This window comes from Pelophylax lessonae (assembly GCF_965119305.1).
Source record: "Pelophylax lessonae genome assembly, chromosome: 12".
In the NCBI taxonomy this organism is placed as follows: Eukaryota; Metazoa; Chordata; class Amphibia; order Anura; family Ranidae; genus Pelophylax; species Pelophylax lessonae.
The window spans coordinates 224143451-224170063 of NC_138779.1; the positions used below are offsets into that span (position 1 = coordinate 224143451).

The following is a 26613-nucleotide window of genomic DNA, read 5'->3' on the forward strand; positions in this document are numbered from 1 at the left end:
TATGATAAGAGGATGACGGAGGGCAGAAGTGGGAGAAAGGTGAGAGAGGGAGGGGGCAGAGTGGAAGGATGGGAAGCAGGGAAGGTAGAGAGGGCAGGATTAGGGCATGGCAATAGGAAGGTAAGGAATGAATGGGGCAGGATTCAGGTAAGGGGCAGGGCAGGAGGAATGGGGCAGGAGGGGGGAAGGGGCAGGAATTGGGCAGGACAGGAGGATGGGAGGCAGAAATGGGGCAGGAGGCAGGTAAGGCAGGGAAGATGCAGGACAGGAGGAATGGGGCAGGAATTGGGTAGGGAAGGAGGCGGGGAAGGGGCAGGAATTGGGCAGGGCAGAAGGCAGGAAAGGGGCAGGAATTGGGCAGGGCAGGGAAGGGGCAGGAATTGGGCAGGGCAGAAGGCAGGAAAGGGGCAGGAATTGGGCAGGGCAGGAGGCAGGAGCTGGGAGTGATGTAAGGATTGAAGCTCAGCCTCAATCTCTGACCCCTGTAGAATGCACAGCAGGACTGAATCAAAGAGTGAAAGCAGAGACAGGCCGCCTATTGTTCTGAGAAGAAAGAGAGAGGAGAGGGGGACAGACTGGAACTCCCACCCATACACAGCCAGGATAACAGGAGCCGCACCACCAGGTACCACACCGCTTATCCGGGGCTCTATACTGTGACCTTGGGGAAGTAAATGGGATATAGAGTGTCAGCTCTGTGTATGAATGAGTGTCAGTAATCTCTATATATTTAACATGCAGGAGAAACCTACACTGCCCATCCCACCCATCCCAATACAGGGGGGTGACTGTGCCATACAATCAATACAGGGAGGGGGGTGACTGTGCCATACAATCAATACAGGGAGGGGGGTGACTGTGCCATACCACCAATACAGGGGGGTGACTGTGCCATACAACCAATATAAGGGGGGTGACTGTGCCATACAACCAATACAGGGGGGTGACTGTGCCATACCACCAATACAGGGGGGTGACTGTGCCATACAACCAATATAAGGGGGGTGACTGTGCCATACAACCAATACAGGAGGGTGACTGTGCCATACAACCAATACAGGGGGGTGACTGTGCCATAAAACCAATACTGGGGGGGGGGGGTGACTGTGCCATACAACTAATATGGGGGGGGGGGTGACTGTGCCATACAACCAATACAAGGGGGGTGACTGTGCCATAAAACCAATACTGGGGGGGGGGGGGTGACTGTGCCATACAACTAATATGGGGGGGGGGTGACTGTGCCATACCACCAATATAAGGGGGGTGACTGTGTCATACAACCAATATAAGGGGGGTGACTGTGCCATAAAACCAATACTGGGGGGGGGGGGGGTGACTGTGCCATACAACCAATATAAGGGGGGTGACTGTGCCATACAACCAATACAGGGAGGGGGGTGACTGTGCCATACAACTAATATGGGGGGGGTGACTGTGCCATACAACCAATACAGGGGGGTGACTGTGCCATACAACCAATACAAGGGGGGGTTAACTGTGCCATACAACCAATACAGGGGGGGGGTGACTGTGCCATACAACCAATACAGGGGGGTGACTGTGCCATACAACCAATACAAGGGGGGGTTAACTGTGCCATACAACCAATACAGGGGGGGGGTGACTGTCCCATACAACCAATACAGGGGGGGGGGTGACTGTGCCATACAACCAATACAGAGGGGGGGGGGTGACTGTGCCATACAACCAATACAGGGGGGGTGACTGTGCCTTAAAACTGCCATACAACCAATACAAGTGTGTGTGTGTGTGTGTGGGTGGGGGGGGGGGGGGTGACAGTGCCATACAACCAATACAAGAGGGGAGGGGTTTTGTCATACAAACAATATAAGGGGGGGGGGGTCAGTGGAATGACCTGAACTTTGATCCTCTCCTCCAATAGAAGGATCATTTCTGCACTCTCCTATCAGGTGAGGAATCACAATGTATAACCAGGCATGACGGCTCCAGTAATGTTTAACCTACAACCTGCACCGCACCCGAGTCCCAGTACAATCCCAGTACAATCCCAGTACAATCCCAGTACAATCCAGTATGATCCCAGTACAATCCCAGTACAATCCCAGTAAATGGGCCCCAGAGAGTCAGACGCATCCTTCATTTCAGCCCAAATCCTTAGAAGACAGGGCTATCCATCCATCCATCCATCCATTCATCCATTTATCTATCCATCCATCTATCCATCCATCCATCTATCCGTCCATCCATCCATCTATCTATCCATCCATCCATCCATCCATCCATCCATCTATCCGTCCATCCATCCATCTATCCATTCATCCATTCATCCATTTATCTATCCATCCATCTATCCATTCATCCATTTATCTATCCATGCATTCATCCATCCATTCATCTATCCATCCATCCATCCATGCATCCATCCATACACCCGAGGAACACGTCTCTTCTGGACCTTTGGTGGAAGTGAAGACAATGTTGCCATCAGCCGATAAATCCGGATTCTTTCCTCTCTCAGTTACATTGTTTCATTTCCTTCTGGGAGGGTCGGGGGAGGGTTACAACCCCTGCCAGATGTTTTGCCATCTGTATCCCATTTGGGGGATTTCCTTCACTTCCTGCTCTGCAAATCCAACAGGAAGTGAGAGAAAATCTCTCCTGTGAAAGAAATACCCCCCATCACCCGGGGTATCCCCCCAATCACCAGGGGTATCCCCCCAATCACCAGGGGTATCCCCCCAATCACCAGGGGTATCCCCCCATTACTAGGTATGCCCTCCCCCTATCATCAGGTATCCCCTCCCCCCATCACCAGGTATCCCCTCCCCCCATCATCAGGTATCCCCTCCCCCATCACCAGGGTATCCCCTCCCCCCATCATCAGGTATCCCCTCCCCCCATCACCAGGGTATCCCCTCCCCCATCACCAGGGTATCCCCTCCCCCATCATCAGGTATCCCCTCCCCCATCACCAGGGTATCCCCTCCCCCATCACCAGGGTATCCCCTCCCCCATCATCAGGGTATCCCCTCCCCCATCATCAGGTATCCCCTCCCCCATCACCAGGGTATCCCCTCCCCCATCATCAGGTATCCCCTCCCCCATCATCAGGGTATCCCCTCCCCCATCATCAGGTATCCCCTCCCCCATCACCAGGGTATCCCCTCCCCCATCACCAGGGTATCCCCTCCCCCATCATCAGGTATCCCCTCCCCCCATCACCAGGGTATCCCCTCCCCCATCACCAGGGTATCCCCTCCCCCATCATCAGGTATCCCCTCCCCCATCACCAGGGTATCCCCTCCCCCATCACCAGGGTATCCCCTCCCCCATCATCAGGTATCCCCTCCCCCATCATCAGGGTATCCCCTCCCCCATCACCAGGGTATCCCCTCCCCCATCATCAGGTATCCCCTCCCCCATCATCAGGGTATCCCCTCCCCCATCACCAGGTGTATGTCATTCCCCCCCACCACTGTTCCTTTTCTGGTGATAACTGTAACATTTGAGATTTCCCATCAATTTCTGTCTCAGTGACATTGCTGAAAAATAGGGAGTGTGAATGTCCCTGGCAGGGACACAGAAATAAAAGCCTGGCAGGGGGTCCCAACCCCCCCTCCCTACATCCCAATGGCTTTATATACACACTGAAGTGCAATCTTCCTCTATACTGCCCCCCCCTCCTCTTTATTAACATAATGACATCATTAGATTAAACCTTCCCCTTTTCTTTACATATCTTATAGCAGACTCTGTGATGTCATCACCGGGTCTCTGTGCTTCTCTATGCAATACAGGCAGATCATGGCTGGTGGGAGGGGCCTGCAAGGGGGCGGTACATAACTTCCTGAGAACATCCCAGCACCCAGCCTCAGTACTCCTCTCTAGAGCCCTCAGTCCTGATACAAGCAGTGGGAGGAGTTATACACATTTTATAATGCCCTTGATGGGTGGGTGTCAGTCTAGGAGTGGGTGTTCCTAGGCAGGCTGTATTTGCATAGGTAACGCCCACATTTAACGCTGAGCCTCCATCGTTGAAAGAACTGAAATCCAATGAATGGAAAGGGCGGATCAGCAAACAGTGGGAGGAGTTATGCAAATATCAAAATTGCATTGATAAGTGGAGTCAGTCTGGAGGAGGGGGCGTTCCTAAGCAGGCTGTATTTGCATAGGTAACGCCCACATTTGATGCTGAGCCTCCATTCCTGAAAGAACTGAAATCCAATGAATGAAAGGGGCGGGGCCAGGGGCAGTCAGGCTGGTAAATGGGGCGGAGCTCTATCTGACTGGCTGCAGCTTCTAATGCACATTGTGAAAAGCTCACAGTGTGCGGTAAAATCAGAGGAAGCCGTTTCAGTCCAGGGGGAGGAGCGGGCACAAGTAAAGGGGAGGGTGGAGGGAGGGATTAACAAGGTAAAAAGGACGAATATCCAACAAGTTCAACCTCCAGGCTCCGAGCCAATGACTGAGGAGCCACAGCCTCCTGGGACTTGTAGTCCCCTGGTGTCCGGAGGGGGCGGCACAGATGGGCGCTGGTCGTCTGATGGCGGTAAATGTTCGCTGATAATTACAGATCTCTGGGTGGGAGGAAGCGGCTCGCTAACGCGTTTCCTTCCTGATGGCTGTTTATATGAAGTGCCGATCGATGATGAGGGGGAGGGCAGCGAGCTTTGCTGTGACCGCCTCCTCTGGTCCAGGGGACCAATGGAATTGCTTGCCCTGTAGCGGTGGCATGGTCTCCTAGGAATGGGAATCCTGAGATTTTCATGTTTAATGAATCGCAATATATAAAGCCGAAGAAATTTGTATTTCTGTCCATCCAGTCCCAAGATTTACACAGCTTTGCCGCACAGCACAGACCTGCCTGGCAGGACAGGAGACCTGACTTTTCTCTTCTGCAGCTCACTGATAATTACAGGTCTTGTCCCTCCCCCAGCCTGTGATTGGACAATTAGCTGACCAATGAGCGCTTCTCTCTTTCACTCTGCTCTCTCCTCCTATCAGCATGCTTCTTGTTAACACATACAGCTCACTTGACAGGCTCCATGTGTTTCTTCTCCCTCTCTCAGTCAGAGCTCTGCTGTACAGTGATTGGTCATGGCATATCCTTGCCCTGGGCGTTAGATGAACTTGTCCCGGTATGGGGGCCCTGGATGTCACCTAGGGGCCACACATAATATTCCGTATATGTAACTTCTGTAAGGGGCCACAGGAGGAGGAAACATGTCACAGGGGAGGGTCACCCAGTACAGGCCAAGGGCCACATAACCAGAACCAAGGGGCCATATGTGCGCATCTGGGGTCTGAATATTGCCCCCCTCCCCATACACCAACCCCCCACCCCCAAAAAAAAAAATCACTCCTCCTAGCGCAAATCCTCTACCCTTCAAATTTCCCCTCTGAGTATACCCCCCCCCCCTCCAAGCACAAATTCCCACCCATTCCCCCTTCTAGCACAAATCCCCCCCCCCACCCCCCAAAAAGTAAATGTCCCCTCCTAACACAACCCCCCCCCCCCCCCAGTCATTCTTACTGGTACAAATCCCCCCCTACTTTCAAAGAAAATGTCCTCTCCCAGCACAAATACCCCCCCCCCCAACCCCCAAGTCATCCGTACTAACATAAATCCCCCCCCAAGGGGTAGATATGATAAGACAGGACAAGGGGTCACAGGGGTAGATATGATAAGACAGGACAAGGGGTCACAGGGGTAGATATGATAAGACAGGACAAGGGGTCACAGGGGTAGATATGATAAGACGGGACAAGGGGTCACAGGGGTAGATATGATAAGACGGGATAAGGGGTCACAGGGGTAGATATGATAAGACGGGACAAGGGGTCACAGGGGTAGATATGATAAGACGGGACAAGGGGTCACAGGGGTAGATATGATAAGACGGGACAAGGGGTCACAGGGGTAGATATGATAAAACGGGACAAGGGGTCACAGGGGTAGATATGATAAGACGGGACAAGGGGTCACAGAGGTAGAGAGGATAACCCGGGACAAGGGGTCACAGGGTAGATATGATATGACGGGACAAGGGGTCACAAGGGTAGATATGATAAGACGGGACAAGGGGTCACAAGGGTAGATATGATAAGACGGGACAAGGGGTCACAGGGGTAGATATGATAAGACGGGACAAGGGGTCACAGGGGTAGATATGATATGACGGGACAAGGGGTCACAAGGGTAGATATGATAAGACAGGACAAGGGGTCACAGGGGTAGATATGATAAGACGGGACAAGGGGTCACAGGGGTAGATATGATAAGACGGGACAAGGGGTCACAGGGGTAGATATGATAAGACGGGACAAGGGGTCACAGGGGTAGATATGATAAGCCGAGACAAGGGGTCACAGGGGTAGATATGATAAGCCGGGACAAGGGGTCACAGGGGTAGATATGATAAGACGGGATAAGGGGTCACAGGGGTAGATATGATAAGATGGGACAAGGGGTCACAGGGGTAGATATGATAAGCCGAGACAAGGGGTCACAGGGGTAGATATGATAAGACGGGACAAGGGGTCACAGGGGTAGATATGATAAGACGGGACAAGGGGTCACAGGGGTAGATATGATAAGACGGGACATGGGGTCACAAGGGTAGATTGTGCTGATAGGGGGCGCTCCCCCGTCATCGGACTCAGCCAGCACTCTGAGGGTTACATTTAAAGGGACTTCAGAGAAGGCACTTTGGACTCTGATTCATCAACAAGGAACTTCCCTTCTTCTTAAAGGAGACACTTCCCCTTCAATGATCAAGACGGGGACAGGCTGGGGGGAAGGCAGCAGAGGCATCTGCCTCGGGCGCTTCAGCAGGGGGGGGTGAAGAAGTTCAGGACCTACAGCTTATGCAGTGGGGGAGGGGGGTACTTTGGCCTTTTTGCCCCTTGTCCCGGCACGGAGCCCCTATATTGTGTGTCCAGATAAAGTACACACATGGTGACAGGCAGAGACGGCGCACACCTACAGCAAACACGCACACGCCCCGGCACACCCAGTGCCCTGCAGCCGCTCCTGGTGACACCGGTAACAGCGAGCTGAAGGGAGATCCAGATCAGGAGTGAGGTCACCGGGGAGGCTTCCATCGCAGTGCAGACGCAGGTAGAAGTATGGCTGGAGATGGGGGTTACTCACCACCAGGGCGGTGCTCAGGGTTTGGCAGCAAAGGCGGCTGCCATGGGCACTTCAAGAAAGGGCAGGACCTGCAACTTATAGTGCAGAGGTAGGTAGGTCCAGGGGGGGGGGGGGGCGCATCTTTGGTCTTTTGGGTCCTGAAAGAACTTGTCCTTTACCCCCTCCCCAAAAATTTAGCCTATAGTGGCTGCACTTTACTGTATTACATTGTGTACCCCCCTCATCATGTGACATTTTCCCTGCGGCACCCCCGAGGAGCCCAAAAATGCACACAACCCCCCCCCCCCCAAGAGAGAGATTAATGTACCATCTATTAGATTTGAGCATACATTATACAATCTGATTGTACAATCTCCAGCAGTCCTGATTGGATGGTGGCTCCTCCCATCGTATATTGCACGGATCTATCACAGAGCCGCCGTCGCATTCACATTTATTGGCCGATTGCAAAGAAATGAAGCGTTTTCCTTCCCTATGAATGAAATGTATCGATATTTATAAATATTCTTCTATATATTTTACCATTGGAGAGATAAAGCCCCGCCTACTATATAAATGTTAGAATGATATCCTCCAATGGGATTACCACTCCTATAGTCTATTTTATAGTTTGTACCGGGGGGGGGGGAACCCTCCTGGCCATCATGGTGCCCCCCCCCCCCCCCCCATGATTTCTTCCATTATTTATTTCCTGTGTGATGTCACTGTCATGTTTCCTCCTCTTATTTATTTCTGGTTGTGTGATGTCACTGAGGGATCATTCTGGTGACTCCACCCCCCACTGTGTGTGATGTCACTGAGGGATCATTCTCCCCCCCCCCCCCACTGTGTGTGATGTCACTGAGGGATCATTCTCCCCCCCCCCCCACTGTGTGTGATGTCACTGAGGGATCATTCTGGTGCCCGCCCCCCTCACTGTGTGTGATGTCACTGAGGGATCATTCTGGTGACTCCACCCCCCCACTGTTTGATGTCACTGAGGGATCATTCTTCCCCCCCCCCCACTGTGTGTGATGTCACTGAGGGATCATTCTTCCCCCCCCCCCCCCACTGTGTGTGATGTCACTGAGGGATCATTCTCCCCCCCCCCCACTGTGTGTGATGTCACTGAGGGATCCTTCTGGTGCCCGCCCCCCTCACTGTGTGTGATGTCACTGAGGGATCATTCTGGTGACTCCATCCCCCACTGTGTGTGATGTCACTGAGGGATCATTCTGGTGACTCCACCCCCCACTGTGTGTGATGTCACTGAGGGATCATTCTTTCCCCCCCCCCACTGTGTGTGATGTCACTGGAGGATAATTCTGGTGTCCCCCCCACTGTGTGTGATGTCACTGAGGGATCATTCTGGTGCCCCCCCCTCACTGTGTGTGATGTCACTGAGGGATCATTCCCCCCCCCCTCCCACTGTGTGTGATGTCACTAAGGGATCATTCTCCCCCCCCCCCCTCCCACTGTGTGTGATGTCACTGAGGGATCATTCTGGTGCCCCCCCCCTCACTGTGTGTGATGTCACTGAGGGATCATTCCCCCCCCCCTCCCACTGTGTGTGATGTCACTAAGGGATCATTCTCCCCCCCCCCCTCCCACTGTGTGTGATGTCACTGAGGAATCATTCGGATGTCACTCCTATGTTTCCTCCTGGTATTGATTTACTGTGTGATGTCACTGAGGGATAGTTCTTGTGCCCCCCCCCCCCCCTCGTGTGATGTCACTGAGGGATAGTTCTTGTGCCCCCCCTCCCCCTCGTGTGATGTCACTGAGGGATAGTTCTTGTGCCCCCCCCCTCGTGTGATGTCACTGAGGGATAGTTCTTGTGCCCCCCCTCCCCCTAGTGTGATGTCACTGAGGGATAATTCTGATATTTTCCTCCAGCAGGAGATGTCGGGGAAGAGGATGGTGTCATCAGTAACGATCACTCTGGCTCCGCCCTGGAGAGCAGAAATCTCACGAAAGGATCAAACCAATCACCAACCAGCAGAGCCAGAATCCAGGAGGAAAGACTCGCCCCCCGCCACCCCGCCGGACCTGCTACCGCCCCCCGAGGAGTCCTGGTCAGACCAGGAGGAGTTCCAGAATGGAGGTAAAACACAATCTGTGGGAGCATTGCAGAAAACATAGCATTCGGCAGCAGTCTCTGGGAACATGGCAGCAGTCTCTGATAACGTGGCAGCAGTCTCTGATAGCATGGCAGCAGTCTCTGATAACGTGGCAGCAGTCTCTGATAACGTGGCAGCAGTCTCTGATAACATGGCAGCAGTGTCTGATAGCATGACAGCAGTCTCTGCTAACAGGGCAGCAGTCTCTGATAACATGGCAGCAGTGTCTGATAGCATGACAGCAGTCTCTGATAACATGGCAGCAGTCTCTGATAACATGGCAGCAGTCTCTGATAACATGGCAGCAGTCTCTGATAACGTGGCAGCAGTCTCTGATAACATGGCAGTAGTCTCTGGGAACATGGCAGCAGTCTCTGATAACGTGGCAGCAGTCTCTGATAACATGGCAGCAGTCTCTGATAACATGGCAGCAGTCTTTGATAACATGGCAGCAGTCTCTGATAGCATGGCAGCAGTCTCTGATAACATGGCAGCAGTCTCTGAAAATATGGCAGCAGTGTCTGATAACATGGCAGCAGTCTCTGAAAATATGGCAGCAGTCTCTGATAACATGGCAGCAGTCTCTGATAACATGGCAGCAGTCTCTGAAAATATGGCAGCAGTGTCTGATAACATGGCAGCAGTCTCTGAAAATATGGCAGCAGTGTCTGATAACATGGCAGCAGTCTCTGATAGCATGGCAGCAGTTTCTTTCTGATACTAGCGAAGCAGCCCCTGTTAACATGGCAGCAGTCTCTGATATTATGGCAGCAGTCTCTGATATTATGGCAGCAGTCTCTGATATTATGGGAGCAGTCTCTGATATTATGGGAGCAGTCTCTGATAACATGGCAGCAAAAGTCTTTGGTAATCCAGTAACAGTCCCTGGTAACACAGCCATATGACTGGTGTCATGTGACCAGTGATTGTTGGAGAAGTGGGAACATTTTTCTACATTGTCTCCATTAATCCAGTATCTGTATACTACCATGGAGCTTGTGGTAACCTAAGTACCCCCCCCCCCCAGTTTCGGATCCCCCCCCCCAGTGCACCTGCATTGTATCCCCCCACCCCCAGTGTACTTGCGTTGAATCTCCCCACCCCCAGTGTACCTGTGTTGAATCCCCCCACCCCCAGTGTACCTGTGTTGAATCCCCCCACCCCCAGTGTACCTGTGTTGGATCACCCCACCCCCCCAGTGTACCTGTGTTGGATTCCCCCACCCCCAGTGTACCTGTGTTGGATCACTCCACCCCCAGTGTACCTGTGTTGGATCACTCCACCCCCCCAGTGTACCTACGTTGGATTCCCCCACCCCCAGTGTACCTGTGTTGGATCCCCCCACCCCCAGTGTACCTGTGTTTTATCCCCCCCCCACCCCCAGTGTACCTGTGTTTTATCCCCCCACCCCCAGTGTACCTGTGTTGAATCCCCCCACCCCCAGTGTACCTGTGTTGGATCACCCCAACCCCCCAGTGTACCTGTGTTGGATCACCTCACCCCCCCAGTGTACCTGTGTTGGATTCCCCCACCCCCAGTGTACCTGTGTTGGATCACTCCACCCCCCCCAGTGTACCTACGTTGGATTCCCCCACCCCCAGTGTACCTGCGTTGGATTCCCCCACCCCCAGTGTACCTGTGTTGGATCCCCCCACCCTCAGTGTACCTGTGTTGGATTCCCCCACCCCCAGTGTACCTGTGTTGGATCCCCCCACCCCCAGTGTACCTGTGTTGGATCCCCCCACTCTCAGTGTACCTGTGTTGGATCCCCCCACCCTCAGTGTACCTGTGTTGGATTCCCCCACCCCCAGTGTACCTGTGTTGGATCCCCCCACCCTCAGTGTACCTGTGTTGGATCCCCCCACCCTCAGTGTACCTGTGTTGGATCCCCCCACCCCCAGTGTACCTGTGTTGGATCCCCCCCACCCCCAGTGTACCTGTGTTGGATCCCCCCACCCTCAGTGTACCTGTGTTGGATCCCCCCACCCCCAGTGTACCTGTGTTGGATCCCCCCCCACCCCCAGTGTACCTGTGTTGGATCCCCCCACCCTCAGTGTACCTGTGTTGGATTCCCCCACCCCCAGTGTACCTGTGTTGGATCCCCCCACCCCCAGTGTACCTGTGTTGGATCCCCCCACCCCCAGTGTACCTGTGTTGGATCCCCCCCACCCCCAGTGTACCTGTGTTGGATTCCCCCACCCCCAGTGTACCTGTGTTGGATCCCCCCACCCCCAGTGTACCTGTGTTGGATCCCCCCCACCCCCAGGTGTTGCTGTGTGTTTTATCCCCCCCCCCCCCAGGTGTTGCTGTGTCGGGAATCTCTCTATCAGTCACTGGTGATGGAGACATCAGGAGGACGGAGTGAAGGACCCCTGAGTGCCAGGCTGCATTCCTCAGCTTTCTATCTGTTCCTCATTGTCATTCCAGGAATTCCCCCCCAGCCCTCCCCCGCCCAATAATCACTCCATGTCATGGGAAGGGGGTGTCAGAGCCAGAGGTGAGACCCTGGGAGGCCCCCCACCCCCATCCCTCCATTGTCTGCCCTTCCTGGAATGTCCACCGCTATATACTGTATATCATCCCTATATTATGTACACCGCTATATATATATATCATCCTATATAATGTCCGCTGCTATATATATCATCCTATGTATTGTACGCCGCTATGTTATGTTTACCAACCCTATATAATGTACACAAACATATACAGTATCTCACAAAAGTAAGTACACCCCTCACATTTTATTCTATCTTTTCATGTGACAACACTGAAGAAATGAGACTTTGCTACAATGTAAAGTAGTGAGTGTACAGCTTGTATAACAGTGTAAATTTACTGTCCCCTCAAAATAACTCAACACACAGCCATTAATGTCTAAACCACTGGCAACAAAAGTCAGGACACCCCTAAGTTACAATGTCCCAGTTGGGCCCAATTAGCCATTTTCCCTCCCCGGTGTCATGTGACTCATTAGTGTTACAAGGTCTCAGGTGTGAATGGGGAGCAGGTGTGTTAAATTTGGTGTTATCACTCTCACTCTCTCATACTGGTCACTGGAAGTTCAACATGGCACCTCATGGCAAAGAACTCTCTGAGGATCTGAGAAAAAGAATTGTTGCTCTACATAAAGATGGCCTAGGCTATAAGAAGATTGCCAAGACCCTGAAACTGAGCTGCAGCACGGTGGCCAAGACAATACAGCGGTTTAACAGGACAGGTTCCACTCAGAACAGGCCTCGCCATGGTCCACCAAAGAAGTTGAGTGCCGTGCTCAGCGTCATATCCAGAGGTTGTCTTTGGGAAATAGACGTATGAGTGCTGCCAGCATTGCTGCAGAGGTTGAAGGGGTGGGGGAGGGGTCAGCCTGTCAGGGCTCAGACCATACGCCGCACACTGCATCAAATTGGTCTGCATGGCTGTCATCCCAGAAGGAAGCCTCTTCTAAAGATGATGGACAAGAAAACCCGCAAACAGTTTGCTGAAGACAAGCAGACTAAGGACATGGATTACTGGAACCATCTCCTGTGCTCTGATGAGACCAAGATAAACTTATTTGGTGTCAGATGGTGTCAGGCGTGTGTGGGGGCAACCAGGTGAGGAGTACAAAGACAAGTGTGTCTTCCCACAGTCAGCCATGGTGGTGGGAGTGTCATGGTCTGGGGCTGCCGGCACTGGGGAGCTACAGTTCATTGAGGGAACCATGAATGCCAACATGTACTGTGACATACTGAAGCAGAGCATGATCCCCTCCCTTCAGAGACTGGGGGGCAGGGCAGTATTCCAACATAACGACCCCAAACACCTCCAAGATGACCACTGCCTTGCTAAAGAAGCTGAGGGTAAAGGTGATGGACTGGCCAAGCATGTCTCCAGACCTAATTTCCCTATTCACCTCCCCCTTCCCCGAAACACCCAACATTTCCCTATTCCCCTCTCTTTCTCGAAACACCCCACCATCCTCTTTTTCTCAACCTCTCCGAAATCACTAAACTTCCCTACTCTCCCCCCTTCCCCGAAACACCCTACTATCCCCTATCCCCCCTTCCCTGAAATACCCACCTTTCCTTCTCCCCCCCACCCTTCCTCAAAACACCCCACTATCCCCTACTTCTCACTCTACTCCCCTAATCACCCACCTTCCCTACTCCCCCCCCTTCCCCAAAATACCCCACCAACCCCCTTTCCCCCCTTCCTTAAAAAACCCCACTATCCCCTATCTCCTCCCTCCTTCCTTGAAAAACCCCACTATCTCCTATTCCCCTCCCCCGAAATTCCCCACTATCCCCTATCGCCCCCCTCTTCTCCAAAAACACCCACCTTTCCTACTCCACCCCCCCCCTTCCCCCAAACACCCCACCATCCCTACTCCTTACCCTCCACCCTAAAATCATTCATCTTCCCTACTTCCCCACTTCCCCAAAGCACCCAGCTTCCCAACTCCCCCCCCCCTCCTCCCCTAAACACCCAGCATCCCTTCTCCCCACGCTTATTCCAGATATACCCCACATTCCCTTTCCCGAAACCCCACTGTCCACACTTATCACCCTTCCCCCTAAACCCAACCCCCCCCCACCTTACTTCTTTTCCATACCTGACCCCCCCACCCCCACTTTCCTCCTCCCGGGTTGGCACATCCTATGGCACTGATGGGGTTATTTTTGGATGGAATGACTCTCCTCTAGAAATCTGATTTCGGCTTCAGATGTAAAGCGTTGATTGTGAAGATTGCACAAGAGGCTCTTCACAGATCTGAGGAGGAATTTCCGATGTTGACACAAAATAGACGAGTGATTTCCTGAGAAGTGAAGGAAGAGCGAGCGAGGGCGTCTTCCCAGAGACCTTCCCTCATTACCATTCCTACTTCTGGCCAATTAGATTCCTGTTCTCAATGTGTGGGAGGGGCCATGACTAAAGCTGGCCATACACTAGCAGATTTGGCAATGAACATTCGTACAAACATTCTTTGTACATTCGATGACTGGATGAATGTTGAACGTTTAGTTCGCTTTTAACATTCGATTCTGGAAGGCGTAGACTTTCCTGAAATGCGCTCTTCATCCCGCGCTCCTTCCAATGTTCTCATCACTGTGGTTGAGAAACGTTTTATTTGACCGCATTAATAATTAGAAAATTGAACGAATGTTCTGAAAATGAAAAATATGGAACTAAATTCTTTTAATGTATGGCGGGCTTCACATTTCCTCACCGGGGAACCCATAAGTATCTTCTCTTCTATACGGATACATTGTAACTCTTCTCTCCTCCTTCTTCTCAGGTCTGCCATCCTTTACTCCCACTTTCTTGGATGAAATCCCCCCCGAAGACGATTGTCTAAGCCCTGATCTCCCGCCACCCCCACCTCCACCACCAATTCATCCGAAGACCCCAATACGTGTCCGGGACCCGTCCCCTCCTCCTCCTCCTCCCGTGGACTCGTTAAGTTTAGAGTTGGAGAAGCTGGAATTGGCCTTTCCCATGTCTCAGCAGGTGAAGTCCTATTATTACCCCCCCCCGCCCCCGCCCCCCAGCACCGTATATGTACTACATTGTATTCGCTGACCCCTCTCCTCCATACAGAAGGCGGTGACACCTCCAGCGCCTGGTCCAATGAAGCCGCAGTTCTTACCGACCACGACCCAGCAGAGGAAAGAAGAGTCGGTGCCAGGGAAGCAGAACGGGTACAGCGGAAGGGCGGAGAGCTCAGGTACGCCAGGATGGCGCCAGGGACCGGGGCTCGGTGTGACCTGCGGGCAGACGAGGTCATTGTGCTCCAATGAGCCCCACGCTTGTTCTATGTACACACTCTAGAATCAGAGATAGATACATTATTATTAATATTATTATACAGGATTTATATCATTATTATTATTATTATACAGGATTTATATCATTATTATTATTATTATTATTATACAGAATTTATATAATTATTATTATTATTATATAGGATTTATATAATTTATTATTAATATTATTATTATACAGTATTTATATCATTATTATTAATAATATTATTATACAGGATTTATATCATTATTATTATTAATAATAATAATAATAATAATAATAATAATAATAATAATAAGCAAGACTTAGAATATTATTATTCAGGATTTATATAATTTATATTCATGTTATTATTGTACAGGGTTTAGATCATTTTTTTATTATTATACAGGATTTTGATTATTATTATTATTATTAATATTAACAATAATAAACAAGACTTAGAATATTATTATTTAGGATTTATATCATTTTTATTAATATTAATATTGTACAGGATTTATATAATTATTATTATTATTATACAGGATTTAGATTTTTAATATTATTATTATTATTAACATACAGGATTTAGATTATAATTATTCAGGATTTAGATTATTATTATTATTATACAGAATTTAGATTACTATTTTTATTATTATACAGGATTTCGATTATTATTGTTATTACTACAATACGGGATTTGGATTATTATTATTAAGGATTTAGATTATTTTCTTACAGGATTTAGATTATTATTTTTATTATTATTCAGGATTTAGATTATTATTATTATTCAGGATTTTGATTATTATGAATTATTATTACACAGGACTTAGATTATCATTATTGGTATTAGACTGGATTTTGATTTAGGATTTAGATTATTATTATAATACAGGATTTATAGAGCGCCAACAGCAGCACTTTAAAATTTAAAGGGAGACAGTACAGTTACAATAAAATAAAATGCATCAGGGTTCCAAGGGCCCTGCTCATAAGAGCTTACAATCTAATAGGAAGGGATAGGTGGCACAAAAGGTAATAGCTGTGAGGAATGAGCTGATAGAAGGTGGGGGAGGGGTAGTCTTCTCTGAAGAGATGAGTTCTCAGGGATCACCTAAAGGCAGCCAGAGTAGGAGACAGCTGGACAGATTCGGGTAGGGAGCTCCAGAGAATGGAAAAGGCTCTGGAGAAGTCCTGGAGGTAAGCATGGGAGGGGGGTAGGGAGCTCCAGAGAATGGGAGAGGCTCTGGAGAAGTCCTGAAGGTAAGCGTGGGAGGGGGGGTAGGTAGCTCCAGAGGATGGGAGAGGCCCTGGAGAAGTCCTGGAGATGAGCATGGGAGGAGGAGACAAGGGATCTAGAGAATAAATACAGCTGGATGTTCCGTCACCTCCTGTCCTCTGCTTTTCCATCAGAGACCTGCGCGTTCTGCCACAAGGCCATCCTCCCCACCGCCGCCGCCATTGAGGCCATGAAGAAGCATTACCACGCCAGCTGCTTCACCTGCCGCAAGTGTCACCGCCTCCTGGCCGGGCAGCTGTATTACCAGAAGGATGGACGGCCCATCTGTGAGCATTGCTATAAGGTAACCAGAGCCAGGGCACAACTAGAGAGGGGGCGGGAACCAGTGATATTGGTGCTCTCTTGCAGAGTGCGGAGAGAGATTGGCGCTCCGGTGTAGACTGTGCAGGACGATTAGCGCTCTGTTCTAGACTTTGACTGACAAGGAGCTCTTTTTTCAAATTATTGGGAAAAAATGGAATTTAGATTTGAGTTCCCCCCTCCCCCATCAGTCTTTGTCGGAGGTTCTCCGCATCTCACTGCTTCCACCAATAGTGTTTGGATGGGATCTTTGGGTGATGTGTCAGTGATGAAGGAGTGACATCATAGAAGGTGGGCGGGATCTTTGGGTGATGTGTCAGCGATGAAGGAGTGACATCATAGGAAGTGGGCGGGATCTTTGGGTGATGTGTCAGCGATGAAGGAGTGACATCATAGGAGGTGGGCGGGATCTTTGGGTGATGTGTCAGCGATGAAGGAGTGACATCATAGGAGGTGGGCGGGATCTTTGGGTGATGTGTCAGTGATGAAGGAGTGACATCATAGGAGGTGGGCGGGGTCTTTGGGTAATGTGTCAGTGATGAAGGAGTGACATCATAGGAGGTGGGCGGGATCTTTGGGTGATGTGTCAGCGATGAAGGAGTGACATCATAGGAGGTGGGCGGGATCTTTGGGTGATGTGTCAGCGATGAAGGAGTGACATCATAGGAGGTGGGCGGGATCTTTGGGTGATGTGTCAGCGATGAAGGAGTGACATCATAGGAGGTGGGAGGGATCTTTGGGTGATGTGTCAGCGATGAAGGAGTGACATCATAGGAGGTGGGCGGGATCTTTGGGTGATGTGTCAGCGATGAAGGAGTGACATCATAGTTGGCTCTGGTGATGAGGTCACAGTGTTGCTGACATGGCAGAATCAGCGCTGAGCGTTTGTTCTCGGTGCTGACCTTGCTGCCTCCAGCGGTGACCTTGGCATTCTGCTGTACAAAGATTTCTCTTTCTACTTCCTTCTCATATTTCATATCTCACCATTCGCACATTTTTTTTCTCCCCCCTCCCCCTCTGTATGAATCGCTGAGTTCATCGACCTGAACTTGTCTGGATCCCACGCCCTGCGTGTCTCCGGGCCGTTTCCAGGGCCGCCGCTGCTGAACAGCTGAGACGCACCACAAGGCTGACATTATTGTACTTGGCAGCAGAACGGCAAACTCAGCGAATTCCACCCCAACGCCGCCCAAATCGCATCCAATGGCGAGGGGCGGAAAATCATAGTCCTCATAACCTGACCTGAGATTAACCCCTTTGTGACCGCGGGCACTGTGCGCCGGCGCGTCTTTTTACTAAGATTGCTATAAACCGCCGTATATAAAGTACAAGGCGTGGCGCGGGGTCCGCCCCCTCTGGGCGCCACAGACAGGCGACACATTGCGACTGTCATTCACTTTCATCCATTTCATTGTCCTAATAAAAGAAGAGATACATTGAAATAAAATGATGCCACCCATCAATGGAAGATCATGTGACCCGCGCACTTTACAATCGCCGCCAGCGCGCCAAAGACGACAGTTTGGTCAGATGAGTGACGGGCGATTCCGATCCGAACGTTTCCATGTGATATACGGGTCAGGGTGGAGATTTATTCCCCAATTTAACCACTCGCTGACCCGGCTTTTTCTGCCACTTTTTGTTTAAATCAATATTTTTTGCTAGAAATTTAAATTAAATATATATTTTTTTTAGCAGAGACCCTAGAGAATAAAATGGCGATCATTGCAATCTTTTATGTCACACGTTTTTTTGTGCAGCAATTTTGCAAATGCAATTCTATTGGAAAAAAATGCACATCTCTCTTCTACCTTTACATTTTTTTTCTTATTTATTTTATTTTTTTATTTGTACACTGTCCCTTAAAAAAAATTAGACCCCACATCTCTCCACAAAGAGGACCTGTCACAGCCTATGCTATCACAAGGGATGTTGGTCATCTCTTACGATAGCAATAAAGTTTACTACAAAAAAAAGTGTGAAAAATAGAAAATAATAAAAATGCGTGGAAGAGGTCGGAGGGTGGAAGAGGTTGGAGGGTGGAAGAGGTCGGAGGTTGGAGGGTGGAAGAGGTCAGAGGGTGGAAGAGGTCAGAGGTTGGAGGGTGGAAGAGGTCAGAGGTTGGAAGAGGTGGAAGGGTGGAAGAGGTCAGAGGGTGGAAGAGGTCAGAGGGTGGAGGGTGAAAGAGGTGGGAGGGTGGAAGAGGTCGGAGGTTGGAAGAGATTGGAGGGTGGATTAGGTCGGAGGTTGGAAGGTGGAAGAGGTCGGAGGGTGGAAGAGGTTGGAGGGTGGAAGAGGTCGGAGGTTGGAGGGTGGAAGAGGTCAGAGGGTGGAAGAGGTCAGAGGGTGGAAGAGGTCAAAACGGGGAAGAGGTCAGAGGTTGGAGGGTGGAAGAGGTTAGAGGGTGGAAGGGTGGAAGAGGTCAGAGGGTGGAAGAGGTCAGAGGGTGGAGGGTGAAAGAGGTGGGAGGGTGGAAGAGGTCGGAGGTTGGAAGAGATTGGAGGGTGGATTAGGTCGGAGGTTGGAAGGTGGAAGAGGTCAGAGGTTGGAAGAGGTTGGAGGATGGAAGAGGTCGGAGGTTGGAAGAGGTCAGAGGTTGGAAGAGGCCGGAAGGAGGAAGAGGTTGGAGGGTGGAAGGGGTCGGAGGTTGGAAGAGGCCGGGGGGTTGGAAGAGGTCGGAGGTTGGAAGAGGCCGGAAGAAGGAAGAGGTTGGAGGGTGGAAGAGGTCGGAGGTTGGAAGAAGCCGGAAGGAGGCAGAGGTTTGAAGGTGGAAGAGGTCGGAGGGTAGAAGAGGTTGGAGGTTAGAAGAGGTCGGAGGGTGGAAGAGGTCGGAGGTTAGAAGTTGGAAGAGGTCGGAGGGTGGAAGAGGTTGAAGGTTGGAAGGTGGAAGAGGTCAGAGGTTGGAAGAGGTCGGAGGATGGAAGAGGTCGGAGGTTGGAAGAGGTCAGAGGTTGGAAGAGGCCGGAAGGAGGAAGAGGTTGGAGGGTGGAAGGGGTCGGAGGTTGGAAGAGGCCGGGGGGTTGGAAGAGGTCGGAGGTTGGAAGAGGCCTGAAGAAGGAAGAGGTTGGAGGGTGGAAGAGGTCGGAGGTTGGAAGAAGCCGGAAGGAGGCAGAGGTTTGAAGGTGGAAGAGGTCGGAGGGTAGAAGAGGTTGGAGGTTAGAAGAGGTCGGAGGGTGGAAGAGGTCGGAGGTTAGAAGTTGGAAGAGGTTGGAGGTTGGAAGAGGTCGGAGGGTGGAAGAGGTTGAAGGTTGTAAAAGGTTGAAGGGTGGAAGAGGTCGGAGGTTGGAAGAGGTGGGAGGGTGGAAGAGGTCAGAGGGTGGAAGAGGTCAGAGGTTGGAGGGTGAAAGAGGTTGGAGGGTGGAAGAGGTCAGAGGTTGGAAGAGATTGGAGGGGGGAAGAGGTCGGAGGTTGGAGGGTGGAAGAGGTCAGAGGTTGGAAGAGGTTGGAGGATGGAAAACGTCGGAGGGTGGAAGATGTCAGAGGTTGGAAGAGGCCGGAAGGAGGAAGAGGTTGGAGGGTGGAAGAGGTCGGAAGAGGCCAGAAGGAGGAAGAGGTTGGAAGAGGTCGGAGGTTGGAAGAGGCCGGAAGAAGGAAGAGGTTGGAGGGTGGAAGAGGTCGGAGGTTGGAAGAAGCCGGAAGGGGCAGAGGTTGCAAGGTGGAAGAGGTCGGAGGGTGGAAGAGGTTGGAGGGTACAAGAGGTTGGAGGTTATAAGAGGTCGAAGGGTGGAAGAGGTCGGAGGTTGGAGGTTGGAAGAGGTCGGAGGGTGGAAGAGGTCGGAGGGGGGAAGAGGTCGGAGGGTGGAAGAGGTCAGAGGGTGGAAGAGGTCAGAGGGTGGAAAACATCGGAGGGTGGAAGAGGTCGGAGGTTGGAGGTTGGAGGAGGTGACTTCGATTTTGGGCGTGACCCGTGAAAATGTCGAACAATCAGTATTGTTAGGAATGATTGAGGCAGCCAATCATGGAGCTGAGCAATCGAATGATCATTAAAGGGGGCAGTCAATGATGGCGGATGATAAATCCGGGGGTGTCTCTCTTCCTCCCCCCGCAGGACACGCTGGAGAAATGCGCCAACTGCCAGACGCTGATCATGCAGCACATAGTGCGCGCCATGGGGAACAGCTACCACCCGGAGTGCTTCAGGTGTGTGGTGTGCCACCGGACCATCGCCGACGAGAGCTTCGCCGTGGACGAATATAACGATGTGCATTGTGCGGAGGATTATTACAGGTACGGGGAGCGGTAGAAGCATTACCGGGAAATCTACAGGAAATAATTGTACAAATGTCTATCAGTGTCTGGGAACTGAAGCTCAGACTACACACACAGCTCAGTGATAATCAGAGGAGGGACGCCCTCCCCTCGCTGGGCGGGGCTTTCATTATAGAAATGTTCTACAAAATCATCGCCATGCCGACGCCCCGTATTATTATTATTAGCCCTCGTTCACATTGAATGTGGCCTTGAAATTGTGGATCTTCATCTGAAATCGCATGATTTCTAAGCTGCATGTCAGTGCGACTTCAGGTCCGATGTGCAGCTTCATGCCCAGATGTCTATGCAAGTCGCACCCAAAAATCGCCAAAAGTAGTGCAAGAACGACTTTTTTAAATTGGTGCAGCACGGCAAAGTCGGTGTCGCACAGATTGGAACAGTGCCAATGCCGACAATAGGGTGCGACTTTACCTGTCAAATCACACGACAAGTCGCTCCGGTGTGAATGGGGGATTCGATTCCTGGTTCACACCAGTGCGACTTCACAGTTCAGTTGCCTAACAAGTCGCTCCCATTTGCAGCAATGGAACTGTTTGAATCCTTGCGACTTAAGTCGGAGGGACTTTTAAATTGTGGGAAATGCAGCGAATCCTGAGCGTCCATGCGATCTGCTTCGGGTGTGAATGTTAGATTAACGACACCCCAAAATAGCTTGCAAAAAGAAGTGCGATTGTCAGAATCAGATCGCATAGGTGTGAATGCGATTCAGGTGTGGTGGAAAAAAACACCTGCACCATTTTGTGATGTGATGCGATTTGAGTCATACAAAATATATGGCTGAAATCGCACTGCACAGACATCCCATGTGACATGCACAGGAATGCGTCACCCCACAGCGCACAAAGAGCTGTTTTGGGGTGTCGTTAATCTAACATTGAAACCTGCAGCAAATCGCATGGGCGCTGTGCGACTGCAATGCAGTGGCGGAAACACACAGGATTTACTGCCATTCCTGCATTGCATCAGTGTGAACCAGGCCTCGGTTCCTGTGCGATTTCTGTGCGATTTCTGTGCGATTTGCAGTGACATCTGTTAAATAAAGTTGCACAGATAACAGCCAGCAGCACATGAAATCGCACTGAAATGTAATCGCTGAAATCGCACTGGTGTGAAAGAAGAATATTGAAGAATGGAGACTTTGTATCCGGTATTCATTTATATAAAGTATCATTTCTAAACTCCAGGAAGAGAGGACAAAAAGACGAGGCCCCATTCACTCCCCATTCACATCCCATTCACTCCCCATTCACATCCCATTCACATCCCATTTACGCCCCATTCACGCCCCATTAACTTCCCATTCACTCCCCATTCACATCCTATTTACTCCCCATTCACAACCCATTCACTCCCCATTCACATCCTATTTACGCCCCATTCACTCCCCATTCACATCCCATTCACTCCCCATTCACATCCTATTTACGCCCCATTCACTCCCCATTTACGCCCCATTCACGCCCCATTAACTTCCCATTCACTCCCCATTCACATCCTATTTACTCCCCATTCACAACCCATTCACCTCCCATTCACATCCAATTTACTTCCCATTCACAGCCCATTCATGCCTCATTCACTCTCCATTCACAACCCATTCACTCCCCATTCAGGCCTCTTTCACGCCCATTCACGCGTCATTCACTCCCCATTCACACACCATTAACGCCTCATTCACGCCTATTTCACTCACCATTCACTCCCCATTCACGGCTCATTCACAACCCATTCACGCCTCATTCACTCCCCATTTACACCCCATTCATGCCTCATTCACTCTCCATTCACATCCCATTAACTCCCCATTCACACCCCATTCATGCCTCATTCACATCCCATTCACATCCCATTTACTCTCCATTCACGCCTCATTCACTCCCCATTCACACCCCATTCACTCTCTATTCACACCTCTGTAGCTGGAAGCTCTAAAATGCTGGAGGAGAAGAAAATCAATAATCCCCTATAGAGACGGGTCACATCTCTGCTACAAATCGCCTGATGGGGGGAGGGGGGGCATGGAATATGTGATACAGGGGAGGGGGGGGAATGAAATGGGTGGTGTGGGGGAGGGGGGCATGGAATGGGTGGTGCAGGGGAGGAGGGGGGCATGGAATAGGTGTTGCGGGGAGGGGGGCATGGAATAGGTGTTGCGGGGGTTGGGGAGTGGTGCATGTGTTGGGGAGTGGGGGGAGGGGGTGGTAAGATGGAATTCCTGGGTAAGCACACAGGACAGTGATCTGTATCTCTTCTATCCTGCAGGAAATACGCCCCGATCTGTAATGTGTGCGAGGAGCCGATCATTCCCAGAGACGGGCAGGACTCCTATAAGATCGAATGTATCGGGCGCAACTTCCACGAGAATTGTTATCGCTGCGAGGTGAGTGTGACCGCGCCTTGGGCAGAATGAGAAGTTCCACTTCAATGGAGATGGGGACATTAAGGGTTGTTTTGGGGGGGATTTAAAGGGATGGATTAAAAAAAAAAAAAATTAGCATAACCATTCGCCTTGTGAAAGTGAATGTACATTCGTTCTATGTGAACAGGGCAAAATAACGAACGTAAATAGGCCTGGATTCTCTGCTGTTCAAATGTACGCCGGTGGTGTAAAATAGAAAATTCTAAACTCAGCCACTAGATGGAGCCAAGTGTCACAGTAATTTCCAATACTACTTAGCTCCACCTAGTGGCCAAATATAATATTGATTTATAAAGATTTGCTTAACCATTCGCCCTGTGAAAGCGTATGTACATTCGTTCAGTGTTATTGGGGCAAAATAATGAATGTATATAAGCTACATCCTGTGCTGCTCATATATAAACAATGCTGCATTTGGCCACTAGATGGAGCCAAGTGTCACAGTAATTTCCTATACTACTTAGCTCCACCTAGTGGCCAAATGAAGTTTTGATTTTTTAAGATTTTCATATACATTTGCTCTAGTCTAGGGAACAGGCAAAATACCGAATTTAAATAGGCCTAGAATAGATTCTCTGCTGTTCGAAAGTAAACCATTGGTGTAAAATAGAAAGTTCCTGAATTTGGCCAGTAGATGGAGCTAAGTATTAAAGCAAATTACTGTGATACTTGGCTCATTCTAAAGGCCAAATGCGGTATTTTCTATTTTATATCAATGGTTTACATTCGAACAGCAGAGAATCCAGGCCTGTTTTTTTGCCTTGTTCACATAGAACTTATGTACATTCACTTTCACAGGGCGAATGGGTATGCAAAACTTTATAAATCAATACTAAATTTGGCCACTAGAAGGCGCTAAGCATTATGAGAAATTACTGTGATACTTGGCTCCATCTAGTGGCCAAATGCGGTATTTTCTATTTTACATCAATAGTTTACATTTGAACAGCGCAGGATGAAGGCAACTTGTGGTGGGTGGAGCCTGTTTGGTCCCCCCCCCCCCCCCCCACAGCTCTGCTTTCTCCATGTGCAGGGGGGCTGGTCTTGTCTCCGCCCTCTCCTGTAGGTTTCCTATAGTGGGTGGAGCCTGCTGGGTCCCTCCCACAGCTCTGCTTTCTCCGTGTGCAAGAGGACTGGTCTTGTCTCCGCCCCCTTTAGGTTTCCTATAGTGGGTGGAGCCTGCTGGGTCCCTCCCACAGCTCTGCTTTCTCCATGTGCAGGGGGGCTGGTCTTGTCTCCGCCCTCTCCTGTACGTTTTCTATAGTGGGTGGAGCCTGTTGGGCCCCTCCCACAGCTCTGCTCTCTGCACAGGCTATGTAAGGCACAGTGATGATGTCACTGCTACTTTTACAAGGTAATATCTGGGTGTGTAAAGACATTTGGTGCATGTAAAGTAGATTTTTACCCTTTGTGGCCCCCTCCCCTCCCCCGATTTTCCCATACTCGCCCCCCTGCCTGTCACCCTCCTTCTTGTGTCTTTCAGAAATGTCGGGTGCTCCTGTCCCTGGAGCCGACGGAGAGCGGCTGCTACCCCCTGGACGGCCATATTCTCTGCAAGTCGTGTCACCTGTCCTGGAAGGACCAACTGTCCTAGACCTGGACCCCGCCGGGCCGCCCCTCCCCCTTCCCACAACCCGCTCGCTGAAATTCCACCAAAACTCCAAAGAGAACCGGGACAGAAATCTGAACGAACAAAAATGGCGGCAAGTCTGCGAATGACACCAAATAGTTTCACCGAGCGATGCGGGGGAGGGGCCAGGAGGGACAAGGACAGGAAATAAGAGGAATGTCCCTCATAGTGGAACCGAGCTCCGATCTCATCCATAGCACCTTATATACCCAATGTGCCGGAACCACCTCTCCCAATGGACCGCCCCCTTTCTGATCTGTCCAATGACATCATCCCGGAGAGCCGGCAGATTCCGCACTCCATCGATTATCCGCCATCGTCTCTCTATTATTGTGCTTTAATATTCCACAAATCATGTATACCAAAAACAGGCTCCGCCTACTGGAATAAGCCTGTCAGAGACTCCGTTCCTGAGAGTTTGTGTCTCTGCCCCTCCCACAATGGTGAGATTTCCCCCAGTAGTTTGTGTCTCTGCCCCTCCCACAATGGTAAGATTTGCCCCAGTAGTTTGTGTCTGCTCCTCCCACAATGGGGAGATTTCCCGCAGTAGTTTGTGTCTCTGCCCCTCCCACAATGGGGAGATTTCCCGCAGTAGTTTGTGTCTCTGCCCCTCCCACAATGGTAAGATTTCCCCCTGTAGTTTGTGTCTGTGCCCCTCCCACAATGGTGAGGTTTCCCCCTGTAGTTTGTGTCTCTGCCCCTCCTACAATGGTGAGATTTCCTGAAGAAGTTTGTGTCTGCCCCTCCCACAATGGTAAGATTTCCTGCAGTAGTTTGTGTCTCTGCCCCTCCCACAATGGTGAGATTTCCCGCAGTAGTTTGTGTCTCTGCCCCTCCCACAATGGTAAGATTTCCCCCTGTAGTTTGTCTGTGCCCCTCCCACAATGGTGAGATTTCCTGCAGTAGTTTGTGTCTCTGCCCCTCCTACAATGGTGAGATTTCCTGAAGAAGTTTGTGTCTGCCCCTCCCACAATGGTGAGATTTCTCGCAGTAGTTTGTGTCTCTGCCCCTCCCACAATGATAAGATTTCCCCAGTAGTTTGTGTCTCTGCCCCTCCCACAACGGAGAGATTTCCTGCAGTAATTTGTGTCTCTGCCCCTCCCACAATGGGGAGATTTCCTTCAGTAGTTTGTGTCTCTGCCCCTCCCACAATGGGGAGATTTCCTGCAGTAATTTGTGTCTCTGCCCATCCCACAATGGGGAGATTCCCTGCAGTAATTTGTGTCTCTGCCCCTCCCACAATGGGGAGATTTCCTGCAGTAATTTGTGTCTCTGCCCCTCCCACAATGGGGAGATTTTCTGCAGTAGTTTGTGTCTCTGCTACATTTTATATGAGGGGGGGATCCCCTTTGTCAGGACAGGAAGTGATGGGAAATCTTCATCAGGGACACATACAGTATTAGTGGGAGGAGTTAAAACCTCTGACAATGTTTACACTTTGTGGTGTAATTTCTTGCACGATGTCACAGGGACAGGAAGTAATGGAAATCTCCTTTCCGGGGTCACAGACAGAAATAAAAACTTCACATTAAGAATTTTAGCTTTGCACCATTGGACAAAAAAAAGTTGAATTGGGCGTAGGGCAGAATAGGGCTTTAAGACAGACCAGGCTGCCCATGTGAGTACATTGGGGGGGGAGGGGGTTAATCCTATCACACGGGACACTGCCCCCCCCCC

General features: G+C 50.6%; 1 protein-coding gene across 3 annotated transcripts; it reads left to right on the forward strand.

Moving 5' to 3' along the window:
* The first annotated feature begins 463 nt into the window (after positions 1 to 463).
* FBLIM1 (filamin binding LIM protein 1) lies at positions 464 to 25004 on the forward strand. 3 transcript variants are annotated; one of them, XM_082274136.1, is made up of 8 exons: positions 464 to 625; positions 9014 to 9221; positions 14516 to 14727; positions 14818 to 14944; positions 16429 to 16598; positions 20664 to 20842; positions 23150 to 23267; positions 24790 to 25004. In XM_082274136.1, the coding sequence occupies exons 2-8, from the start codon at positions 9020 to 9022 to the stop codon at positions 24898 to 24900; spliced, it is 1119 nt and encodes a 372-aa protein (XP_082130262.1). In that variant the 5' UTR covers positions 464 to 625; positions 9014 to 9019; the 3' UTR covers positions 24901 to 25004. The 3 variants fall into 3 exon arrangements, with proteins under 3 accessions (XP_082130262.1, XP_082130264.1, XP_082130263.1); XM_082274138.1 differs by having other exon boundaries at positions 14821 to 14944; XM_082274137.1 differs by having other exon boundaries at positions 9017 to 9221.
* The last annotated feature ends 1609 nt before the right edge of the window (positions 25005 to 26613 follow it).

Bases quoted from the DNA above. Each gene is read 5' to 3' on its own strand.
- FBLIM1 (XM_082274136.1), top strand. From the start codon at position 9,020: ATGTCGGGGAAGAGGATGGTGTCATCAGTAACGATCACTCTGGCTCCG. The intron at 14,945-16,428 runs GTACGCCAGGAT...CTTTTCCATCAG, and splicing joins CGGAAGGGCGGAGAGCTCAG to AGACCTGCGCGTTCTGCCAC. The intron at 20,843-23,149 runs GTACGGGGAGCG...TCTATCCTGCAG, and splicing joins TGTGCGGAGGATTATTACAG to GAAATACGCCCCGATCTGTA.